The sequence below is a fragment of the Bicyclus anynana genome, chromosome 9 (genome assembly GCF_947172395.1).
Source record: "Bicyclus anynana chromosome 9, ilBicAnyn1.1, whole genome shotgun sequence".
Lineage (NCBI taxonomy): Eukaryota > Metazoa > Arthropoda > Insecta > Lepidoptera > Nymphalidae > Bicyclus > Bicyclus anynana.
Window position 1 is genome coordinate 17,290,536 of NC_069091.1, and position 19,567 is coordinate 17,310,102.

Sequence of the window (19,567 nt, forward strand, 5' to 3'; positions counted from 1 at the left end):
ACTCAGATGAATTACTCAATGTTATATACAAGTGTCAACGGTTTCCAAAGTGTATAATAAGTGACGGTTTCGTTAAAAAAAGCTAGAACCCAGAGCCAATAAAAATTAATGTTTACTCTTCTACTGACTGTCAAATGTCAATGTCACACTTTAACTATTGACAATTTTAAAACCTAAAAATAACTATTTAGTATTTATAATTTGGTAATTTCTAAATTATAATACATTAAACAGTTGAAATGTTTTTAACACTAAAGTTATTGGGTAACAGACACCCATCCTTCATAGCTAGAACTGTATTTGTTAAGAACAACAATGTAGAAGATGCATGTCGTTTGATCAACAGAGTTCTTGGTAAAGATGGTATTTTGGAGCAGTTTCGCCTCACCAGATATTACGAAAAACCTTTTCAGGTATTGTCTTTTTTTTTTTACTAAGTCGCACTTTGGTCTCCCTTGAACTGTTATGCGTCGATGATTTTACAATAAAAGTCAAAAGAATTAAGTTGTTGGTATCCCCAACTTTCATTCATAATAATGCTGACGTGATTTGGACTCTAATCTATGTGTTTTATTTGCAGACAAGACGGCGTATAAATCATGAAAAATGCAAAGCTATATACAATGAAGACATGGAAAGAAAAATTAAATTTGTTCTTAGGAAAAACCGCCATGAGCCATTTCCTGGGTGCCATTAAAGTATAACACTAATTAAATAGCAAAATTTTTAGAAATATGAAAAAGCAGCAAGACTGCTAAAAATTCAAATTATTGTTATAAATAGTAGGATTCACACAAGGCTACTTTTTACCTTACCAACTAAATAAAATGTGAAGATTTAACTGGTTTTAACATTTGAAATTCAACAACATCTCATATTGAGTAGTTTGCAAATAGACCTATGTTTTAGACATTTATTGGTTTAGTTTCTTAGATGGTATAATGTAAATAATAAATAAATTAAATACATAATTAACATTGTTTATTCTTAGTTTATTAAATACATCATTCTAGCAAAATATTTACAAATACAAGTAATAAAAAGTATTGTCCCAAGTCTTTGTCTCATAAAAAAGTAAGAAAGCTAAGATGAAAGTGACTAGATGCACAGTTTGGCACAGAAAGAAGCCCTGGCAGTTTGGTGGGCGAGCGTGGGGTCACATGTAGTTGAGGCACGTATCCCTCCGCCGCACATAGAAATGGTAGCGGAAACAGCGGTGGCAAGTCTTGATGCCACACCGGTAGCTGAGGCCTCCTTGTGGCTTGCCCTTGCAGTACTTCAGCCCACAGGGATACCAGTTTACACACACCTGAAAGGATACATTTATATCATCAACATAACCATGTTCCCTATTTATATAATATGGAAACTTCCAATATCTTCATATCCAGTGAATCTATGTGTGATGAGCTGTAAATATTGTATATTGTGTATTTTACTTATCTCAAATATTAAGGTTGTTTCTGTACTAAATGAATAGAATTTAGGATGGACTTGCCTCTAAATGACAAATGCATTCTTTGGATGTATCAGTCTCTGCTACGCACACACTCACAGCTGGGCTGCCTTCAGCTACGTCTGAGGTGAGAGCTTGAGGAGGGAAGGCTATCACTTCAGAGGAGAATGATGATGGCTCCACACCTGTATTACAAATTTTTTTTAGATAATATATATAATCTTCTATACTATATAGATTGCCATAGAAGAGGCAAAATAATTAAAAAACAATATTTCATATAGTTCAGTTGATATTTGTACTAATTAGCTATTATGAAACAATGAAACTGTTGAACATCTGTGTATATCATTTCAATCTAGAAAGTGCCCTCTGAACTGCAGGTATGGTAAATAATTTTAGTTTAGATATGGAAATGACGTTCAGATGGAATCATACCAGCCCTTGGTGACCAACGGGTTAGATCAGCAGATCGAATGTACACCCTGTCTTTAGCAGCAGCACAGTGCCTCGCTGCAGCTGGTGACAGTAGGCCAGTGACACGGCCCGCCCAAGCTGTGGCTGTAGTTTGCCGCCAACCCTTGTCCTCTTCCGCCACTCTCACTGTTCCTGGGTTTTTCTGAAAAATAAATCATTTTTACTTATCATCTTGTATGGCATGCAATAGTTCGATATGGCAGGTGATAATAAAAATGCCAAAGTCAAAATTTCTTTAGTCAATGAGAACATTGTATATTGTTCATTCTGTATATTGTTTCTTTTTATTAGAGATGAATATCTTAGCAATCCATTGATTCACCATGCACGTGCCGGGTCCATCGTGTGGTAGAGAGAAAAACTCCGTGCAAAGTCCAGGACTTGTGAGCTGGATGTAGAGTTAAGGAATTCCTTGACAATCGATCAACACTCCCCTCCTCCACTTGTGTTGCCAAATTTGGTAAGATCCTATTAGAGCAGATTTGGATACCCATTCTAATATAGAACTTGCTGGAGTTCTAGAGAGGCCAAGTTATAGAGAGATTTTGCTGGTAATCCTCTCACACCTACTTCTATGGCATACAGACTATCTAAACTATAACAAACTAACTAAACTAACTAACATAGCCATTATTAGTTATTTCATTTGTTAGGTCATAATATTTATAGTCACAGCACAGTGAGCTCAACAAGTACTATATGCTTAGTTTGTTTAAAAAAAAGGAAAATGTCTGGTCTAGGTCTTGAAATAGCCACGATCTATGGGATTTTATAGTGTTTTTCATATGTATCCATTAGCAAAGTCAGGTGCAGAACCTAGGATTGAATAGGGTTTACTAGAGGTAGAGGTAAAGTGGGTTTTTTGTAAAAGAATTATTAAAATTACTTCTGTAAGCTCAGAGATTATCCCCTAAAATACCACAAATTATACCTTTTTACACTATTACTATAGACACGTCTCTTTAAAAAAGGTTATGGTAATAAGCAAAGTAGCAAACTTAAAATGAAAGTTATGAAGATTCAATGAAAAGATGATACTCACCTGTCTAAGCTTAGCCATAGCATCTGGTGCAATGAAGTCAGCCTGCGCAGCATGGGTAAGGAAGCACAGAACTTGATGTCCTGATTGACCCAGCTCTTCTTCTCCCGGTATCACAACCTTCATGGCTTCCACTTCCTGTATTAAACCATAACTTGGTATTATCTCAAACTCTGATAAGAAAATTACATTCATTTAAACTCCAGTTAATCAATTTTTGATACAATAAAGTAGGATGCCAAGTATTTTATATAGTATTTTAGTAAACTCTGAGGTTTTGTCAGTTGCAAGAACTTGATCTCAATAAAATCAAATGACTTTCACATATGATCAAAAAGTTAAAATCAAAGTAAGTCATTGTAAATTAACAAAGTTATTACTAAATCAATGAGAATTTTTCTTGATAAAATTAAGGTGAGACAGCCAATATTTTGGAAATGCCTTATAGTAGTATGAAGTAGTCTATAAGAAAAACTTCTAGTTTAAATAAGTAAACAAATGATAACATTCTCATTGATTCTGAAGTCTCCCAGACACATAAATGTATAACTTTTCAGATGAAAAAGCATCCTGCATTTTGTTTATGACATAGAGCATTGTATTTGGCTATCGTCTCTTCTGGTTTTTAGCTGTTCCACCTCGCACTAATTCTTAACCGTCAGGCTAACACGCCGTCCATTTGAAAGAACTATTAGGTGGTTTTACAAGTGAATAGTTAGTGGAACTCACGTTCGTAAAATCGACTAGCTGCGAGATGAAAACGCCATCCAGCCGTAGGAACTCCAGAGTTACCGTGTCTTCAGAGACGTTCCCCGTTATGTTCTCCTGCATGACGTCGCCGCCCTACAATCAATAAAGCTAATTATTCATTAGTCTCTACAAAATTTAATTAAAAACTTTGATTTGTTTACGTGCCTGGTTCTTCACATTTATAAGAAGTTGAAGATTCGTCGGTTCTATTAATATATACAACAAGAATATACATTTTAATGCTAATATTGCCATTTTATGCTTATATCACATAATTTATAATAAAACATAATTTCATTCCTTTGATCACGAAACGAAACACGATTTCTAATTTATTTTCTCCCAATTCCCAATCCCATCTTTCTCTTTGACAATTGACATTTGACACTATGATTACGACGTGATTAAGACTATGACATTTGACAGTGACATTGACAATGGGGTTGGCAACTGTCAAAGTGCTCGCTGGTGCCACAGAGGCCGTACAGACTACCTTTTTTCAAAAAGGAGGAGGTTCTACGTTGGGCTGTATGTATGTTTTTTTTTTATTTTGTATTTTAGCCATAGATTTAAGAGTCGGTAGTTATTATCGAGTATCGATAACAATCAGTACACGGTGTAACACTACCGGCTTGCACACATGCACATTACACTTATACAACATTTTTTCGTCAAATAATTGTCAGTCTTTCCTTTCTTGAACTTGTAATATGATTTTAGTCAAGTACAAACTAAACTAAAATCATATAATTAAAAGTACAAGAAAGGCTTCCTTGGCTTATACTATTCACAGAATATATACTAATATTCATTACTTGATCGATTTTTTGCTGTTCCGTCAAAAGAATCGATTCTTTTTAGAAAATGTTTTTATTACTTTGATAAAGATGTGGTAGAAATACTTACAAATGAAACGTTACTACATCTTTTACTAAACTACAAGTTTCTGGCCGTTTTGTATGCCATTCAACTACACAAATCGCCATTTTTAGGGAGCTCTTTACACTACGAAAACGATTACAACAATGAAATCTATAGCAACAGTTTTTATAAACGCGTTAGATCATTGATTCTTGATCTTTGCCAGAGGGGTAACGGTACAGGTAACGGTTAGCGACGCAGGTCCGGTATTAATGGTCGAAGAAATCGTCAAATAAATTGTTGTGTTTAGATTCACTTCTTCTCCTTGGAGTATGTGATCTTTGATACTAAATAGTGAGTATTCTGTCATCTGTGGTAGTTAATTAGTTTTTCCAGTGTTGTCATCTTAGTGGATTTTCCACTAAAAGTGGTGGTTATAATCCCCTATTTAGTGGCGAAAGGTAAACTTCTATTTTGATGACAAAAAATGCGATCACTCAGCCACTTACACATTTCCATATATTTTCTTTAATTCTTTGTCTTACGTGCTTATTTTTCAAGGATGTTAACTTTTATTGTGTAGGTGAACGATGCTGTTTCTTTATAAGCAGGGATTCCTCTTGCAACATTTTCCAGTCCACTTGTTTTTAAAACTACGCAGTTTTTCGCTGGTGTAAATCTGCTTTTGCTATTACTTTTCTAATTCCAATGCCGATGTTGAGAGACTATTAAGTAGTATGAATAAAATAAAAAAACAAGCTGCTAAATCGAATGAATTTAAACTTCTTAACTGCTATATTAAGAATTTGTTGTGGTTTGAGGTTGAAAGGAAAATTTTGCAATAATTATGATGTACCAATAAGCGTTGTATAACAAATCAGCAATAAAGAATCATATAAATCAGATCTTGTCGATAATGGTGCAATGATTCTTCTGAAGATGAATTAATTTAAAGTACATAGCTGTTATAATTTTATATTTTGTATTATATGTTGATTCATCTACTAATGTTAATTTACCTACGAATGGTAGGTATGTTGATAAGCGGATTGTTAATTTTAATGACATGCTAGTAAAGGACACTTACTTATTTTATTTCGTAAAACAACATTTTTTTAGTGGAAAATTCGGCGATTTTAAGTTAATTTTTTGTTAGTGGTTCTCTGGTGGTCTTAAAAGTTGACTCTAGTGGTAAGCTACTACAACTGTTGGCAACATCGCTTATTTCATACCATTATTTTATTGTCAAAACCTTAGATACATTATGTGTCAAAGGGGTCAAAGGTCAAAGCAAAGAGTTATTTTTTAACTGTTTGTGGTGGTAACATTAACTTGTTTACTTTCCCAAAGACCTTATACTTATAACTAAGGTCTTTGTACTTTCCTTCGTCATTGGGGTCATTGTTTTGGTGCACAGATTAAATAGATGATAAGGTTGTTCAAAGTCACAATCAAATTTCAATTAATCTGTGGTCACAAATCACAATCAATCAAGTAAGTCAAGGAACTTACTTGGATTATTTATTTTATTTGGATTTTTTTATTTGGTCACAAACCAAACCACACAAACGGTTTTAGTGGTGGTAGACTGCTACTGGTAGTCACTAGTCACTACTCAGTAGTCATAGTATTTATTGGTATTTATTTAGTCTGATACGGGCACAGATTAATAATAGATACAAAAGAAGGGTAGTGTCGAGATTGTCAAGTGCAAGCGCAAATACTAAAAATATTTCTCTCGATCTCGAGTGTCGAGTTCGAACTTCGAGTCCATAGATAATACACTTATACTTCGAGTCAATAACATAACACCAACACCAACAAATAGTTGTATTTCTCAACCTGAGATTTCAACATTTAATTGCATTGTATAATATCGTAAAGCATTATGTATTTTAATGTGTGGCACTAAGGTACAGTTTAGCCTGCTTCAATGTTTATATTTTGAGGTCATTACATTGCACACGAGTCAAGCCGATGCGCAGCCGACCGAGCACCGAGTAGCGACACACGAAACGAAACAAGGGCGATGTTGAATATCGTAGCATTAGACAGCTGTCGTTTCATTTTCAGCTGATTTTTGTGTACGCTTCGAGTAGCGATAGGCAGCCTTGCGTCCCGTGCAGTGTTCTAGCTCGACGTCGCCGCGACGAGCTTCGATCGAGACAAAGGATTGCGATCGTAAGAACAATCGAGAACGGCAGAGGCGCGAACAAAGGGAGATAGGGAGATGGTGCATTGAGCTCGCGGTCCTCGCTGTGGTGTCGCGCGCGGGGCGCAGGGCAGCGGGCGTGACGTCACGCCGCGACTCGGCCGATGCGGCGCGGATCGTGACCGGAGGCGCGCGTGCTCGCCGCGCAGCGGAGCGGGGCAGCCTGGCCTCCAGTGACTCAGGCGACGAGGGCCCCCGGCCGCCGCGCAAGCGGACCCGCAGGCTGTCGCCGCCCAGCGCCATGCACCAGCCGTGCGCCAACGGCGCGCACCTCAACGGCGACGCGGCGCGCAACGGCGACTCGCCGCCCGCGCGCCTCTTGAGCCCGGCCGAGCAGGAGATCGTGCGCCTCATCGGGCAGCACCTGCTCTCGGCAGGCCTCGAGTGAGTACCGCTCCACTCACCAGGCCCTTTCGCTCTGTGGCTGAAAGGGCTTTTTACTGTTCCATCCATAACCTGATGTGCTGGTGAATCCATGAGATGTAGTTGTAATTAGAACTGCTTTGTGTAATTACATAATGCAGGACCTCACACTGACAGATCAGGAGTGTAGGAGTGCCTGGACAATCAGCTGATACATTAAAAGTAAACATTGTCAAAGTGTTTGGCCTTTGTGTTAAATGGAAACCTTTTTCAAACAATACTGTCATCCATGACCAATTGCCCTTCAGGATGCCCTTCTACTACATTAGTATTACAATGTACTCATTGTTTCAATCCTTGGTACATTATAATCCTTTTAATTTTGAGATAAAACTTTAGTCCCAGAAATCAATGAATGCCAGACCTAAGACCTCTAGTTAGTGGATATGTAAATAGAAAAAATTGCCTTTATAAATTTAACAAATAGTATATTAATATTGTTTTCCTCCTATTGATGTACACGTAGGTATGGACGAGCTTGTCTATCTGTGTTTTATTTACTACCATTACATTTGTGCATAACATTAAACTTTATAGGCCCATGTTGTCTTGATGTTCCTCACTCTGAAGCCCTGACCACTGTTTGCTAGGGTAAATAATAGCTCAGCTAGCAGAGAAGCAGATTATTTTTAGAATCTTTTTGTAGTGTTTTACTTTAAAAGTAATATGTTTTATAGCAACATCATTAGGTAAAATGTAAATAAATGAAAAGATTATACTTAAGTAATAATGAATACAACAAGAAGTAGTAGTGCAAGAAGTCTGTTACAGATGGTGTTCAGTGATAACGGACATGTGTGTAGTGATTGTGTTGTGACATTGCACGTAGTGTTGTGAAAGTGCCACAACTGTCACGCTGATGTTGTTACGTACCAATCACCTTGCCACCCTAGTGCATTACATTTGAATAATGCGAAGTGCTTATACAGCTCACTGTTGAATACATTACCTACCTAACACTTATCAGTTAAAGCATGTCTTTAGTTTGGTATTCTGGTATACATTCATAATTTAATATTATACAATAAATTTAATTTTTTAAATAATAAACTGGCTGTGCCCCACAAAAACACGAATTTATTTCACTCATATTTTATAATTATTAATAATAATAATTTGCCACAAAGAATACATAGAAGGATATTTTCTATTCAAATGCTGTGTGTTGCTGTATTTTTTTAATGACTATATTTTCAGGTGTTTGTGATATAGTCTGTACATTCTGTGAATGTTTAAATAGAGGGTACTTTTATTTAAAATCTATTAATTTACAATAATTATTATTTTCAAAATGATCATTAACTATTTAATAAAAAGTGGACATTAATGAAAATTAACATAATCCTCTTTATTTAAAATAATAACCATCCTTCATTCATTTGTTTTCGTGTGTCTATGTCATAGACATAATAAATAGGCAGACACCATCTGAACTACAAAGAGAGGCTTCCGTATTTGGTCCTATTCTCAAACATACACACACTATTCTCCGCAGACCAAGTGCCATTAATATCAACATTAGGGTGCTTTAGTTTGACAGTGTGATACAGTCTGCCTTTTTATTATGTCTAAGGCCTAGGCTTTGAGATAAAAATAAATTGAGTATAAAGTTTAAAACAATGGATTCCAAATGTTTATAAAACAATAATTCTTATAATTTAAATAGATTTTTAAGGAGTAGTAGTTTATGATTTTGAGTTCATGTCATTTCCATTGTTGATATGCTCAACTCAGAAGTAGGACTGGTAAAGCCAGTTGAAAAATAAACATTATTTCTAGTCAAATCAGTAGGTGAATGAACTTGAAACAATTGGGTAAATGACTGAAACTTAACCTTACAACAATCATCATATCAAAGTCAAGGTTTTAGTCTTAGAGATATGATATGTTTATAAAATTTTTCTGTTAGTAAGTATTTTAAAGCAAAATTTTCTTCTCAAAATTATTGAACCAATTTGAAGGACTCTCTGGTAATTGAAGCTCTGGTAGTGTGGTCACACCTTTCATTGAACTGGGGTCACTGTGCCCAGGATCACCAGCTAATGCCCAGGATCACCAGCAATAGCTGATGAGTTATACATGAAGACAAAGCTCAGTGTACCAGTCATATCGAGATCGGTTTGTTCAGGCGCAGCGCGTCAGTGCTGATGGAAGAGTCGGGGCTGCACCTGGAGCACCCGGCGGCGGCCACGTTCCGGCAGCACGTGCTGGCGGGAGACTGGGGCAAGGCCGACCACGACCTGCGCGCGCTGCACGAGCTGCTGCGCGACTCGCCGCATGTGGACCCACATCACCTGGCCGTGAGTTGCATTCCCACTCGCTCGTCTGCTGCGCGTGCAGGCAGCTCGGCACTCGGCGCCGGTGCAGCAGGCGGGGCTGCACCTGGAGCACCGGGCGGCACGACACGGAAGCTCAACAACTACTATGTACTCTCTTCATCATTGCTCATTGCTGTTCAGCCAATAACATTGCTCTGAAGTCGCATGGAGAGTGATCGATGACCTTCAGTAAAAATAATTTATACCAGACCTTGCAAGGTGACCTTTTGCAAAAACCGCCCTTGATGAATCTAGACATTGAGGCGGAGCGCTGCCGCCATCTTTATCCATCATCACGTATCGATTTGAGCAAAACGGACCTGACTTGCAGGAAATGAAGTTCGTGGTACTGGAGCAAAAGTACCTGGAGCACCTGGAGGCGGGCCGCGTGCTGGACGCGCTGCACGTGCTGCGCAACGAGCTGACGCCGCTGCAGCACGACACGCCGCGCGTGCACCGCCTGTCCGCGCTCATGATGTGCGCCGACGCGGCCGAGCTGCGCGCGCGCGCGCACTGGCCCGGCGGCGCGCCCGCGCGCGCGCAGGTGCTGGCCAGGGTGCAGGTGAGCATCCCTTCACATCCCTACATCGGTGCCGTGCCATAGAAGTCGACATATACTAAACACCACTTGTATTGTCATTAATTTATGTAAATACATATACTGAACTCGCTGTTATGAGCAAAAATCTCGCCGTGTAAATCCCAGTAGCTGAGGCTCCAACTGTTGGGTCCGCAGGCGGTGCTGCCGCCCGCGCTGATGATGGCGCCGGGGCGGCTGCTCGCGCTGCTGGCGCAGGCGGCGGCGCAGCAGACCGCGCGCTGCCGCTTCCACGTGGCGCCGCCCGCCGCCGTCGACCAGATCCCCTTCTCGCTGCTGGCCGACCACCACTGCTCGCCCGACCACTTCCCCATACACTCGCTGCAGGTAACGCGAGCCGACTGAGCCGACTGTCGTAGTGTTGTCCACCATAACTGATAACTGACACCACAATTTTATTGTGATCGTTCACATTATATTCTATTTGAATGCTAATGCCCTTGTGACTCTTCGTGTCAGTGTTTGACTTAGGCTACACACAGCACAAAAGCAAAAGCGATGCTAAGACGTGCGGTCGGCAGGTACTCAACGAGCACTGCGACGAGGTCTGGTACTGCAAGTGGTCGCCGGACGGCGCCAAGCTGGCCTCGGGCTCGAAAGACAACACCGTCATGATATGGGACTTCGACCCCTCCGCGAAGAGGCTGTCGTTCAGGTACTTTTTGTTTAAATGTTGACAAAAAATTTATTCAGTAGATTGTAAGGGATGTTTTAATTTTTTATTTTACAAATAAAAATAAAAAAATACCTAACCTAACCATTGTTTTCTGAGTCACTCATGTTCCGGTTCTCAGAAGTATGTAAGGAGTTCACAATCTATCGACAGTTCACAATCTCGGAAGCTATATATTATAAACTAACGGTATTTGCAATTTGACGGTGACATATACAAGAGCTATCTATAATACGGAACAAGTAACCACTAACAAATAGTTATATCTTCGTCGCTCACTAAGATTTCCGGCAACGACCATCGATGTCACAGATGTAATTTCCGTTAACAGAAAGTCGCTGGACGGCCACTCGTACGGCGTGTCGTACTTGTCGTGGAGCCCCGACGGCCGCTACCTCATCGCCGCCGGGCCCGAAGACTGCCCCGACCTCTGGATCTGGAACATGGAGGTGAACGCTTTCTGCTGCTGTTCTCCTTCTGTCCGTGCGTACTGTTGGTGGCGAGCTAACGCCTGTCGTGTCCGCAGACGGAGCAGCTGCACCTCAAGATGACTCACTCGCAGGAGGACTCGCTGACGGCCGTGGCGTGGCACGACTCGTCCGACAAGTTCGTGTGCGGCGGAGCGCGCGGGCAGTTCTACCACTGCGCGCTGGACGTGAGTCACCGCAGTTTGTTGCAGAGCGTGCTAAACGTCATGAGCTTGCTGCACATCAAAACTAGTAGAAAGCTACGTGATTAGGCAGTAACATAGGTTATATTTTATCTCCGTATTTCACCTGTCCTGTCTCCTAGTCACTACTGCTGTCGCCAATTGCAGGGAACACTCATCAACAACTGGGATGGCGTGCGCGTCAACGCGCTGGCGTGTCGCGCGGACGGCAAGGTGCTGGCGGCCGACACTCACCACCGCGTGCGCGCGTATGACTTCTCCGACCTCACCGACCGCAACCTGTGCGTACAACCTGACTCGTACTGTAATGGCAGCTAATTTTGTGTAAACGATTGCACTCGACAGTTCGCTCCAATGAATCTGATGAAGTTGAAAACTTTGCGGCTGTGTCACGTCGCAGTTTCGTATGCGAGTGTGCTACAGAGTGTGCGAGTGGAACTCAAGAACAGAACTGACCTTGTTCCTTCTTCCACTTTCTACCACTTACCAGCAAGACGCCGGAAATGATGGCGCCCTTACATGGTAGATGTTCGGGCAATTCGCAATCGCACAAAACGTTTTGTTTCTATATTTCTAATTTGCACAACAAAAATGTGGCGTACCCTTCTGAACATGTTCAGAGTAAGCAACAATAGGCCATTTTCTAAACTTTTTTTTAACTGAGACCTCAGCTCCTTGTTTGCCATCAGACGTGATCGTAGTCAAGCGCGAACCGATATTAATATACACAAATGATGATTTCCTCTTAGATCCCATTTACTTGTTTTGTGTAGAAGTACACAAGGTGTAGTCACAGTACACAAGGTGGTAGTGAGTTAAATGTTTGTGAATGTTCCAGAATACAAGAGGAGCATGCCGTGATGGCGATGACACTGAACGCGGCAGACACGCTGCTGCTGCTCAACGTCGCCAACCAGGGCGTCCACCTGTGGGATATCCGTGAGTGTCTCGTGCTCCGCCCAGACATCGTTGTCCATAGGATCTGATGACGTGACGGCGATGACGCTGGACGCGGCAGACACGCTGCTGCTGCTCAACGTCGCCAACCAGGGCGTCCACCTGTGGGATATCCGTGAGTGTCTCGTGCTCCGCCCAGACATCGTTGTCCATAGGATCTGATGACGTGACGGCGATGACGCTGGACGCGGCAGACACGCTGCTGCTGCTCAACGTCGCCAACCAGAGCGTCCACCTGTGGGATATCCGTGAGTGTCTCGTGCTCCGCCCAGACATCGTTGTCCATAGGATCTGATGACGTGACGGCGATGACGCTGGACGCGGCAGACACGCTGCTGCTGCTCAACGTCGCCAACCAGAGCGTCCACCTGTGGGATATCCGTGAGTGTCTCGTGCTCCGCCCAGACATCGTTGTCCATAGGATCTGATGACGTGACGGCGATGACGCTGGACGCGGCAGACACGCTGCTGCTGCTCAACGTCGCCAACCAGGGCGTCCACCTGTGGGATATCCGTGAGTGTCTCGTGCTCCGCCCAGACATCGTTGTCCATAGGATCTGATGACGTGACGGCGATGACGCTGGACGCGGCAGACACGCTGCTGCTGCTCAACGTCGCCAACCAGGGCGTCCACCTGTGGGATATCCGTGAGTGTCTCGTGCTCCGCCCAGACATCGTTGTCCATAGGATCTGATGACGTGACGGCGATGACGCTGGACGCGGCAGACACGCTGCTGCTGCTCAACGTCGCCAACCAGGGCGTCCACCTGTGGGATATCCGTGAGTGTCTCGTGCTCCGCCCAGACATCGTTGTCCATAGGATCTGATGACGTGACGGCGATGACGCTGGACGCGGCAGACACGCTGCTGCTGCTCAACGTCGCCAACCAGGGCGTCCACCTGTGGGATATCCGTGAGTGTCTCGTACTCCGCCCAGACATCGTTGTCCATAGGATCTGATGACGTGATGGCGATGACGCTGGACGCGGCAGACACGCTGCTGCTGCTCAACGTCGCCAACCAGGGCGTCCACCTGTGGGATATCCGTGAGTGTCTCGTGCTCCGCCCAGACATCGTTGTCCATAGGATCTGATGACGTGACGGCGATGACGCTGGACGCGGCAGACACGCTGCTGCTGCTCAACGTCGCCAACCAGGGCGTCCACCTCTGGGATATTGGCACATTTAAAAAAATTCCGGCCACAAAACAGTGTGATGAAGCTTAAACTCTCGTGTGTGCCCTACTATTCGGCCAGTGGAGCCCTAGCCCTCAATTCGCTGTGCGCATGTTCCAGGAGCGCGCACGCTGGTGCGGCGCTTCCGTGGGCTGTCGCAGGGCCACTTCACCATCCACGCGTGCTTCGGCGGCGCGCACCAGGACTTCATCGCCTCCGGCAGCGAGGACAACAAGGTAACTGCGCCCGCGACGGTTACCGACTCTTTGAACCTCGCCAATTGGCTACTTGACAGTTGCAATGGTTAATATGAAATGTGTTGCTTATGATAGATAATAATAATTATTTATTTTATATTAAAAGCCTTTTATTCAGACAATATTACAGTTACAATTATTATCTATCTTAAGAATTCTATAACTGACAATTTTTAACCAATTTCAAAAAAAGGAGGAATATATCAATTCGTCAGAATCCTTTTTTGGTATGATCACCGATTACTCAAAGACGCCTGAACCGATTTGAAAAATTCTTTTTTTGTTTGGAAGGGCATGTATGCTTTCCAGTTGGTCCCATAAAAATTATGTCAGGATCTTATGATGGGATCCTAAAGAAATCGAGGGGAATTTTCGAATATTATAGAGGCAACTACTGCATTTGTTAATGTTCTCATTAGACATTTTAAAGCACACTACAATTCAATGAAGATCTGGTGTCAGTCTGATGATGAAGCCGAAGGACAGACGAAGGAACTCCTCATCAATTTACAATAGTCACCTTGTGTTTGGACTTAATTAATTTGTATCGATGAGAACTTTACACCTAGATGTGTTGTGACTGTCATTAGGGTCTGGTAATGGAGACAAGTGACAGTTCAGGGAACTTTTCAACATTTTACGGCAGCTATCTTGTGTTTGGGCTTGATTAATTAGTATTGATGAGCACTATACATCTAGATGTGTTGTGGTTGTCATTAGGGGTCTGGTGATGGAGATGGACACCTAAGGAAACTCCTCACCGGTTTATAGTAGCTATCTTGTCATCATTATGTAATCATCATTAGCAACCTATTTTCGGCTCACTGTTGAGTACGAGTCTTCTCAGAATGAGAGGGGTTAGGCGAATAGTCCACCACGTTGGCCCAATGCGGATTGGTAGACTTCACATACGTAGATAATTAAGAAAATTCTCTGGTATGCAGGTTTCCTCACGATGTTTCTCCTGCATCGTTTGAGACACGTGATATTTAATTTCTTTAAATGCACATAACTGAAAAGTTGGAGGTGCATGCCCCAGAACGGATTCGAACCCACACCCTTTGGAATTGGAGGCAGAGGTCATATCCACCGGGCTATCATGGTTCTTTATCCTATACCAGGCTATATATTTGGGGTATAAAATCGGCCTGCCTAAGTGACGATACTTTTTCGAATACTGTCGAGTTGAATTGTTACTTTGGCTTCGCGAGTCTGACCTCTAATGACCTATAGCTTAGCAACTTCGTTCGTAACACTCCCGATGGTCCGCGCGGGCCGGGCGCATGTAGCGATGAATGAAAAACCGACTGATGCACCTTGCTTACCCGCACGATTTCACACCCGCGCAGTCCTTCCCCCCGTCGCCCGCATATCACGGGGTTGTCAACAACGAACTTGGCAGACTATACAGTGAGGTGTGCCGGCAGGTGTACATCTGGCACATCGGCGGCGAGGAGCCCATCGCGGTGGTGTCGGGGCACACGCGCTGCGTCAACGCGGTGGCGTGGAACCCCGCGCACCCCGACGTGCTGGTGTCGGCCTCCGACGACTACTCGCTGCGCCTGTGGGGGCCGCGCACGCACTACTCCTAGTGCGAGACCCCTTGAGAGACTTCAGGGGTCCCCGAGCGTTCGCTGTTCCATGAATTTTGGGCAATCGAATATGCATACTAACATATTAGCTGTGTGATCGTACCGTGTGTTACTCGAACACTCCAGGTGGAGTGTGTTGAGGAGCGTTGCTGTTGTTTGCGAACAGTTTCGAGATCAAATTGGCCGAACTCGATTGTGCCACCGTTTGACGCATTTTGAAAAATATGCATTTAGCATTGGAAAATATCAATAGACCCATGTATTACATATGAAATGTCGTCACGAAACTAAATAAATTTAAACCCAAATAAAGTTGAACATCTATATAAACATGCATAATAATGTACTATTACGTATATCAGACATTTTTTTTATATATTTCGTAAAACAATCTGTCAAATTTTGCAATTATGATCTGAGATGAGAAACAATATTTGGTTTATTTACTTGTACGTTTGATGTATTTAATACGAGACGTGTGCAATGCGAAGTGCCATTCGAAAGTGCAATAATAAAAACTTGTAAATTATAATTACTTCGACATCTCAATATGATTTTTTTGAGAAATTATTACTGAAAATACTACCGAGCATTGTGTATGATTAAAAGGCGATAAAACATTTGAGCGTAAATTGAGCAATATGTATAAGTAATAATGACCATACAATACCACAGATAAATGACTATATACAAAGAAAGAGATCTGGCTATTTATAGTTTCAAAATTATGTTGGATGTTTTATTGGATTCCCATATTACACGGAGTTATCTCCGTATCAAGTGATATTGCCAAATTCTGTGCGTGTTCGCTGGCTGCAAGCTGCAAAAAGTAAAATGAGTGGTATTCTATAGACGATAACATAAAATTGAAATTTATGAAAAACCCCCGAATGTCATGAAATTATTAAGTACACTCACGACCGAGTCGTCAATATTCTCTTTCAGTGCGCTTTCATTTGAAACCACACTCTAGTATACTTGCAGACATTCGGTTGTTCTTCACCACTTTCACCCCCCTCAAATTTGAACCAGCTCAACCGATTTTCATGAAACATGTCTAAAAACACTCGCCCGTAAGTCATCTTTGATACAAAAAAAAACGAAACTGAAATCTCTTCATTCGTTCAGGAGCTATGGTGCCACAGACAGACACGTCAAACTTATAACACCCCTCTTTTTGCGTCGGGGGCTAAAAATACACTAGCTTAACTTTACTCATCTATAAAGTATGCTACTTGCGGCGATCAGTACGTGAGACACATTTGTATCAATTCTAGATAAGCGCGGGGGGAGGGGGGGGGGGGGCACTAAGGTTTAGGTTAAGCTTTGTGATTATCGTTATTGAAGAACTGACTTTGAGATGGACATTCATTATTATCATTAGATAGGATTGGTACGTTTGTTTGTCATGCAACCGTGTACGCAACACTAACTGGCACGCTCGGGTACCGTCAGCGGCGCCGCGCACTGTAAGAATGGCGCACGCCGAGTTGTTGCCCGTATAAGGAAGCGGTTAAGTGCGCTGTTTGTCTATATGCCAGTTTGTGCATGTCGCGGTGGTTGGCATGCTTTTGTTGCGCTTCGGGAAAATTATAAAAAATACTTGTTAGTGTTAGATCTATTTGTAATTATTTAACTAGGGATCCTAGGGTCCCAAAATGATGACGTCGTGATAGTGAATTTCCACTATCTGACTCCGTCCTGCCAGGTCTTTACATGGTCGCCCGGATGGCGATGACCAAAATTGAAAATGGTCTAAATTTTGACAAAAATCGCATAGGTACATGAGGTGGATCCTCGAATAGGTTATCTCGTAGGGTATTTTCGGTTGAATTTAAATTGTTAATGCATAAGTTAGCACGGAAAACGTCGCCTCCCCCTGGCGCCGGACTATACGAGTTAAATGATAGTGGTTTAAGACTAATATATCTAAAGTAAGTTCTCATTATAGCGTATATTTTTGTACCGATCTGCTAGCGCTAGTGATCATTGGCTATACTTGTAATTGTGCCTACTCATACTAACTTATAGCTGAGGGCGCACGAGTGGCGGTCAAGTGAATATATATCCTGGTATCGCTTCAATTTTAACGGCTTTACCTAATGATATATGTCGTTGAAAACAGGACAGACAGAGACAGCACGACTTTTCTGAGATGTGCTAAACCTTAAACCGAAGTAAATTCAAAATTGGACTTTGATTTACAGACAACATAGCCGGAGAATGCTGATTATAGCGTGCTCAACTCGTAACATACATAGCTATTAAAGAGTTTTATCTCTCACTACATAAGCAAATATGATTTAAAGATTGATGTGGATATTATTCACCGAGAAGGCTGTAACTGACTTGTTCGTAGGACATTGAAAGATCACTTGACCGTTCGTAACTTGGAACTATACAAGCGTAACAACGATATAAAATAGTAATGAGTTGTGTGTAAAATTATTTTACATTTATGATTGATATGATATGACATCTATGATGGCAAATTAAACTTGTTTAAAAATACATATATATTTGTCATTTCTCTCAACCATTGGAACTGAAGGGTTCTTATTGTTATTTTGAACTTTTAACTATAATACATAGTGTAGGAAACGTAGGAGGTGCGCCTCTGCGTCCCCTGCGTACCGGCGTGCGCTTGCGCGGCTCACGACTCGAGTGTACGTAATTACGTATATATTTTCACGCGTGTACGTTCACCAAACGCCTGCGTCTGACTGCGCTTCTGAAAAACGATGTGTGATGTTTTATAGAATTATGTTTTTCTTTTTCAAATAAATCACAAGAGTGCTTAACAGAGCTGATGTTATACTGATGCCGCGGTTACCGCCCGAGTGAGACGACGTGCTCGCTCTTCATGGACTCCGGGATTTGCTGATGTATTGGGCTATGACATTACGTCGCAGCGACTAATTGTCAATGGTGCTATCAGAATTAATCGCCGCAGTCGGGAGGTGCAAGTCGAATTTGGCTAAGTACATGTGATCTTGATCACATCATATGGATAGCGACGATAACGCCTACCTTATAGACTGCCTGCGTGTAATACGCATTTCGTGACCGCGTCGTGCGAATATTGTTGTGACGTCACTACTTTCAGGTGTCGCTGCGATTGTCAATGTTTTAGCTCATGTAATATTCACAAATATTTAGTTTATTTTCACAAGATACTATTTTTGAAGTGTAAAAATGATTGTGGAGCAATAGGAAACCTCTAAAACTTGTCCATTTGTCTATTACCATCTTGAATATTCTTGTCTTATATAAAACTTGTCTATTTACCGAATTTATGACCTGTGATTCTAGAATACTTTATCATGAAATTAACTGTCTTTATCGTACACTGTACACTTAACGAATATGTATTATATATTTATAGGCGGTAGATGTAACGGCCGCGTAGAACCGGCTTCAGTACCATAACTTTTACAAGACTCCGACATACAAGCGGCCATGAGTAGGGTACCTACTCTATTGAAGCAAAGGTATAGATGTCGACGGCGCGGGGGTGACTGTGCTGCGACTCGTTGTGTTCGTAATGGTTTGGCTGTTGGCTGCACAGAAGTGTTGAAGCGGCGTCCCGGAGTTCACCTTGTACCAAATATCAGGCAGTAGTTGTGCGAGTGTTGCGTGTGTAGAAGTACAAAGAGGGATCGATATGCGCGAGCTCTGTTCGTTTGGGCCGGCGGAGAGCAGAGAGAGAGTTCGAATTGTTTTGGAGTTCCAGAGACGAGAGCGCAACTCGTTATTACGAGTGAAGTGCGAATATAAATGTTACGAATTGAGTTTTATACAGTTACGTTTGGAATTTGTATTTTTGTGAAAAACAAAAACTATGACAATATAAAAACGACGATTTTTGCACAATATTATGGTTTGAGTTTTCTCCGCGTTGGTCCCAAATGAATAGAGCACGCCTTATACATAGAGTATAAATAAATAATAATATTAAGATAGGTAGACATAGAGGTGACGAGGAAGCGCGATTGTTATATATAGATAATGATTATATATCAATAAATTGTTTATCATACTTTGTGTTTCATTTTACTTCAAATTTCACGCCAGGAAAGACCTTAAACATTCCCACATATTTTGATCCA

The 19,567-nt window shown here is 41.9% G+C and overlaps 3 protein-coding genes across 3 annotated transcripts; 2 read left to right on the top strand and 1 right to left on the bottom strand.

The window, feature by feature from the left end:
• Window positions 1–132: 132 nt before the first annotated feature.
• LOC112043673 (28S ribosomal protein S21, mitochondrial) lies at window positions 133–975 on the top strand. Its single transcript, XM_024079187.2, has 2 exons — window positions 133–413; window positions 581–975. The coding sequence occupies exons 1-2, from the start codon at window positions 240–242 to the stop codon at window positions 695–697; spliced, it is 291 nt and encodes a 96-aa protein (XP_023934955.1). The 5' UTR covers window positions 133–239; the 3' UTR covers window positions 698–975.
• On the bottom strand, window positions 960–4,101 carry LOC112043672 (out at first protein). The gene is made up of 6 exons (XM_024079186.2): window positions 3,888–4,101; window positions 3,702–3,815; window positions 2,976–3,110; window positions 1,895–2,075; window positions 1,499–1,641; window positions 960–1,309 (listed from the first exon to the last, which is right to left on the bottom strand). Exons 1-6 carry the CDS (start codon window positions 3,975–3,977, stop codon window positions 1,157–1,159), a joined length of 816 nt encoding a protein of 271 aa, XP_023934954.2. The 5' UTR covers window positions 3,978–4,101; the 3' UTR covers window positions 960–1,156.
• Window positions 4,102–6,315: 2,214 nt separating this feature from the next.
• LOC112043670 (WD repeat-containing protein 26) lies at window positions 6,316–19,497 on the top strand. The gene is made up of 11 exons (XM_024079185.2): window positions 6,316–7,179; window positions 9,347–9,518; window positions 9,868–10,098; window positions 10,273–10,461; window positions 10,656–10,789; window positions 11,139–11,256; window positions 11,334–11,462; window positions 11,625–11,758; window positions 12,316–12,416; window positions 13,730–13,845; window positions 15,294–19,497. The coding sequence occupies exons 1-11, from the start codon at window positions 7,037–7,039 to the stop codon at window positions 15,456–15,458; spliced, it is 1,632 nt and encodes a 543-aa protein (XP_023934953.1). The 5' UTR covers window positions 6,316–7,036; the 3' UTR covers window positions 15,459–19,497.
• The last annotated feature ends 70 nt before the right edge of the window (window positions 19,498–19,567 follow it).

Excerpts from the sequence above, each read along its gene's own strand:
- LOC112043672 (XM_024079186.2), bottom strand. The coding sequence starts at position 3,977 with ATGGCAATATTAGCATTAAAATGTATATTCTTGTTGTATATATTAATA. Across the intron at positions 3,816-3,887 it reads TTATAAATGTGAAGAACCAG|GGCGGCGACGTCATGCAGGA; the intron begins GCACGTAAACAA and ends TATTGATTGTAG. Across the intron at positions 1,310-1,498 it reads AATGCATTTGTCATTTAGAG|GTGTGTGTAAACTGGTATCC; the intron begins GCAAGTCCATCC and ends GTATCCTTTCAG.
- LOC112043670 (XM_024079185.2), top strand. The coding sequence starts at position 7,037 with ATGCACCAGCCGTGCGCCAACGGCGCGCACCTCAACGGCGACGCGGCG. Across the intron at positions 10,462-10,655 it reads TCCCCATACACTCGCTGCAG|GTACTCAACGAGCACTGCGA; the intron begins GTAACGCGAGCC and ends TGCGGTCGGCAG. Across the intron at positions 13,846-15,293 it reads CCGGCAGCGAGGACAACAAG|GTGTACATCTGGCACATCGG; the intron begins GTAACTGCGCCC and ends GTGTGCCGGCAG.
- LOC112043673 (XM_024079187.2), top strand. The coding sequence starts at position 240 with ATGTTTTTAACACTAAAGTTATTGGGTAACAGACACCCATCCTTCATA. Across the intron at positions 414-580 it reads ATTACGAAAAACCTTTTCAG|ACAAGACGGCGTATAAATCA; the intron begins GTATTGTCTTTT and ends TTTTATTTGCAG.